The sequence below is a fragment of the Gossypium raimondii genome, chromosome 6 (assembly GCF_025698545.1).
Source record: "Gossypium raimondii isolate GPD5lz chromosome 6, ASM2569854v1, whole genome shotgun sequence".
NCBI lineage: Eukaryota > Viridiplantae > Streptophyta > Magnoliopsida > Malvales > Malvaceae > Gossypium > Gossypium raimondii.
The window spans coordinates 46,214,606-46,218,836 of NC_068570.1; the positions used below are offsets into that span (position 1 = coordinate 46,214,606).

General features: G+C 32.2%; 1 protein-coding gene across 1 annotated transcript; it reads right to left on the bottom strand.

The window, feature by feature from the left end:
* Window positions 1-214: 214 nt before the first annotated feature.
* On the bottom strand, window positions 215-2,699 carry LOC105774792 (cytochrome b561 domain-containing protein At4g18260). The gene is made up of 4 exons (XM_012597368.2): window positions 2,303-2,699; window positions 2,016-2,177; window positions 1,008-1,156; window positions 215-930 (listed from the first exon to the last, which is right to left on the bottom strand). Exons 1-4 carry the CDS (start codon window positions 2,438-2,440, stop codon window positions 588-590), a joined length of 792 nt encoding a protein of 263 aa, XP_012452822.1. The 5' UTR covers window positions 2,441-2,699; the 3' UTR covers window positions 215-587.
* Between the last annotated feature and the right edge of the window lie 1,532 nt (window positions 2,700-4,231).

Below are 4,231 nucleotides of genomic sequence, written 5' to 3' on the forward strand. Positions count from 1 at the left end.
GCTCATATTAATTTGCGTCTATACTTTCCATCATATAATACAAAATTTCTCTATTGATTCCTTCTAGTCGATTATCTCAATTTGTCATTATACCTTAAGAAGTAGAAAGAATTACAATCCCATCCCGCCTAAAACTTTAAGAATTTGTTGATAGTTAGAATAAATTCCTATACCTAATCTACTGATCCATAGTAAATTTATAAACTAGTGAAAGTTTATAATTCACTCCTACATCCATTAGCATCCATGTATAACAAATTTACAAAAGTTAATTACATTTCTCAAACATAATCACACTATATATATACCATTTCCATTTTTTTTTCATTTTTCTTATAAACCCCAACCCAAAAATCCAAATTTTCACCACAATAAAAATGAATATCTATGATAAAAAAAGAAAAGACAAAGTTCCTGATCATACTCTACTTTTTGAAGCATATACACTCCATCAAAACTGTTCATCAAGGAGTGTGTGTTTGCTTTTCTCTATAGCATCAAAGGCATCAAAAAGTGGAGTATGAAAACTTTTTGACTACTTAGATAGACACAGAGGGGAGTTTGAAACGCATTAAAAGAATCCAGAGTTAGTCAAACAAATTGGTCAGTGCATTACGTTTGGCACATGGTTGAGGCAACATCACCTTTTGGTTAACCCTTTGAGTGACTACAATTACATTCTCTTGATCAGAGGGTAGGGGTGGGTGGGAGGCTTGCTTTTGTATATGCTCCCATTTGTCTTGGAAGAGGTAAAACAAAGCAATGAATGAGACTTGAGCTGTCAAAAGTATGGTCCAAATTCCTGTACTTTTTGATGTTTTCTTATGGTAGGCTTCTAGACCTGTGTAGATGTTAATGATCCCCACCATTGATATCACTGTTCCAAGAATCCAATGTGTCAAGTACCATTTACTTCTTCTTTTGTTTCCTCTGTAAGAAAATAAAAATAAAAATGGATAATGAATTTATTTAATATTTTTCTTAAAAGAAATTGAATTGATGGTTACCTAGGAGGCCTGAAAATTCCAATCAAAGCTTGCATCCAAATGGCAACATAAAGAGCCAGACCTAGTCTTTGGTGGTGGTTGTTGAATGAATTCTCAAAGTTCTTTATGGACATTACAGCTCCAACAGTTACAAGCAGCACTGCAAGTGTCTGCCAAATGGAAACCCCAATAGTAATCATAAGAACAACAGCTAGCTTTCTGAAAAACTATAGCTTTAAAGCAGTTTGGACCCTTAATTAGTTTAGTCCTGCGACGCCCACTGTATGGATAAATAAAATATATAATATAAAAATAATTTTTTTTTAAAATTATTATTATTAATAAAAGGAATAAAATTATTAAAAAATTATTGAGTTGAAATTGTGAAAGTGTTTTTTAGGTTAGTAACTCTGAATTTTGCTCTGAATTTTTTCTGTTAAAAGATATTTTAAAATGGGTAAACTACATTAATAGTTATTCAATTATTTGTAAATTTTTTGGTCATTTAATTATAAAAATTACAAAATGGTCACCTAATTATTGGTAAACATTTTTGGTCACTCTACTATATTGGATTTTGGGTATTTTCATCTTGATGCTAGCCCACTGGTGATAGAAAAAGAAAAATAGAATAGTTAAGTGACTATTTTATAATTTTTATAGTTAAGTGATAAAAAATAAAAATATACTGTTAACTCGTGAGTGATTACAGTAAATAAAAATTAGATAAAATTAAATAATCACTTTAATATTGCAGGCATCTGAGCAAACCAAAACATTAAGATATGAGCATAAGTATATGGAAAATTAAAGTAGATGATCTCCCTTTCGTCTTATTCAAGTCTTCATGATAAATCTGATTGAGGTTAGTTTAGATATCAGTAAATGGAAAACCTTGGGGTGTTTTAAGAAATTAAAAATGGTGGACTAGACAGCATCATTAAAGTGAAACGCAGTTTTATAATATTGGTGAAATAAAGCATATTATATATAAAATATATGCTGAAGGGATGAAGATAAGATAATTACCTGAAATATTGCATGAAGATAGAATAAAACTTTAACCCTTCTACCACCTTCCTCTTTGTTGGCCATTCTAATAGTAAGTATACCAACAGGCATTAAGAACCCCATGGAAACCCAGAGGATAAAGCCATGAACAGCGATATAAGATGTCATTTGAGGACTCGTCTGCAATATTGTTGGTTAAACTCAAATCCTAATAATAGCAGACAAATAATATTGCATGCATGTTCCTATATGCTCACTACTCAGCATCCATAAAGAAGAAAGAGAACTACAAACAATTGACTTACCTTATGCAAATTTTCCTTAATGCTGGTGTGATTGCTGATAATCTCTCCATGGGATGAGCAAGAAACAAGTGGTAAAAGGAAAACATAAGCTAATGCAGTAATGGTAAAAGATCTTAGCATATGATCAGAAATTTGCATCTTCAATGTATCAATTCCAAGCAATACAGCAAAAGAACTTAAAAGCTTTTACAAACACAGAAACTGGAGATAAAGAAAGGCTCATTCAAGAGTGGCCATTAGAGCAAATGGAGAGGAAAGCTGGTTTATAAAACTCTCTTTGTATAAAGAAGTTAATGTGGTATGATTAGTGAAAAACGAAAAGGAAGGTGTGCAAGTGTAAACCTAACATTCAGTATTGGTTTAAAGAGTTTAAAAGCATGGGCAAATGATGGTGCTTGTAGGGGAAGAAGATTATTTAATACTATAAATAAGATGAAAAGGTAAGTGAGGGTTATGAGTAGCCAATAAGAATTTGGAGATTGTGGGGTTGACAATTTGCCTAGTTGCATGCACTTTTAGGTTGCGGATGAGGGCAAAAACACAAAGATGGTCAAGATTTTAATGGATGGAAGGTCTAGAAGGGCTGTTTGGGTGGATTATACACAGTTGATAAATAAGCTTAAATAATCCTACATTCATTACTCAATAATTTATACTTCATTAGATCTGCCTATCTTTAGTTACTCCTTGGGTTAAGAAGTAATTTTTTATTGCTTAAATATAGACATGAGTTGAATCGAGTTGATTTTGGGTTGTGTCGATTTGAATTTTAAAATTTTGGGTTATTTTGAGTTGTTAGAGTTGTGTGACCAAATTCTAAAAAATTACTTGCAAGTCAAGTTAAACAAATTATATTTTCTTTCTAGAAGATTTAGTATTTATTAGTATAATATATTTAGTGTTTATTAGCATAGTTTATTTGACCTACTAATTTAGCTTATAAATAGGTTCTTTTACAACCTTAGAAAATACACCTATTAGAGATTAGAACACATAACACATTTAGAGAATTTTATGTTTATGTTTTGAGGATTTTTTGTTTTCGGGTTTTCAAGGTTTAGTTTTTATCTCCATCTTTTGTACTCTTCGTTCTTTTTCCATTATAGTAAAATTATCTTTGCCTGTGGTTTTTTATCCTCTTTGGAGGGGTTTTCCACGTTAAATTTGTGTGTTCAATTTCTCAATTTCTTCTGCTATTTTTTTTACTTGTTGCTTAATCGGGTCAATCCTAGCAAATGGTATCAAAGCTAGTTCAATTTTTATAGATCAGCCTGTTCAGAGATGGCAGCAATAAGGTTTGAAATTGAGAAGTTCGATGGTGAGATAAATTTCAATCTGTGGCAAGTTCGGATGATGGCAATTCTAGTTCAAATCGACTTGAAAAAGGTTGTTACCGGAAAAAAGCCTAAGAATCTAAATCAAACCGAATGGGAAGAGCTTGATGAAAAGGCCTTATCTGCAGTCGAGTCGTGCCTCGCGAATACAGTATTGCAAGAGGTATTGATGGAGAAGACCTCATCTGCCTTGTGAAAAATGTTAAAAACTCTTTATGCGACTAAGTCTCTGGCTAATCGTTTAGTGTTGAAACAACATCTATTTACATTTCGCATGAATAAAGGTGAGCTTCTTAGAGATCACATCAGTCAATTCATTACACTTTTAAATGATTTAAAAAACGTTGAGGTTCATATTGACGATGAAGATCAGGCTATGCTATTATTGTGCTCTTTACCCCCTTCATACAAGTCTTTCAGGGAGACCTTGATTTATGGCAGAGACAAACTCTTGTTCGAATATGTGAATGGTCGTTTGTTGAGTAGAGACAAAATCGACAATGAGTTTGGTTTGGATAGCAAGGTAGATAAGCAAGCTTCCGTTTTGGTAGCATCAAAGAAACAAGACAAAAGGTGTCACTATTGTAAAAAGTTA

What these genes read in the sequence shown, in the direction of transcription:
- LOC105774792 (XM_012597368.2), bottom strand. Translation starts at nt 2,440, where the DNA reads ATGCAAATTTCTGATCATATGCTAAGATCTTTTACCATTACTGCATTA. An exon ending in TTAAGGAAAATTTGCATAAG is followed by an intron (nt 2,178 to 2,302) that starts GTAAGTCAATTG and finishes ACAATATTGCAG; the next exon opens with ACGAGTCCTCAAATGACATC. An exon ending in ATCTTCATGCAATATTTCAG is followed by an intron (nt 1,157 to 2,015) that starts GTAATTATCTTA and finishes TCCATTTGGCAG; the next exon opens with ACACTTGCAGTGCTGCTTGT.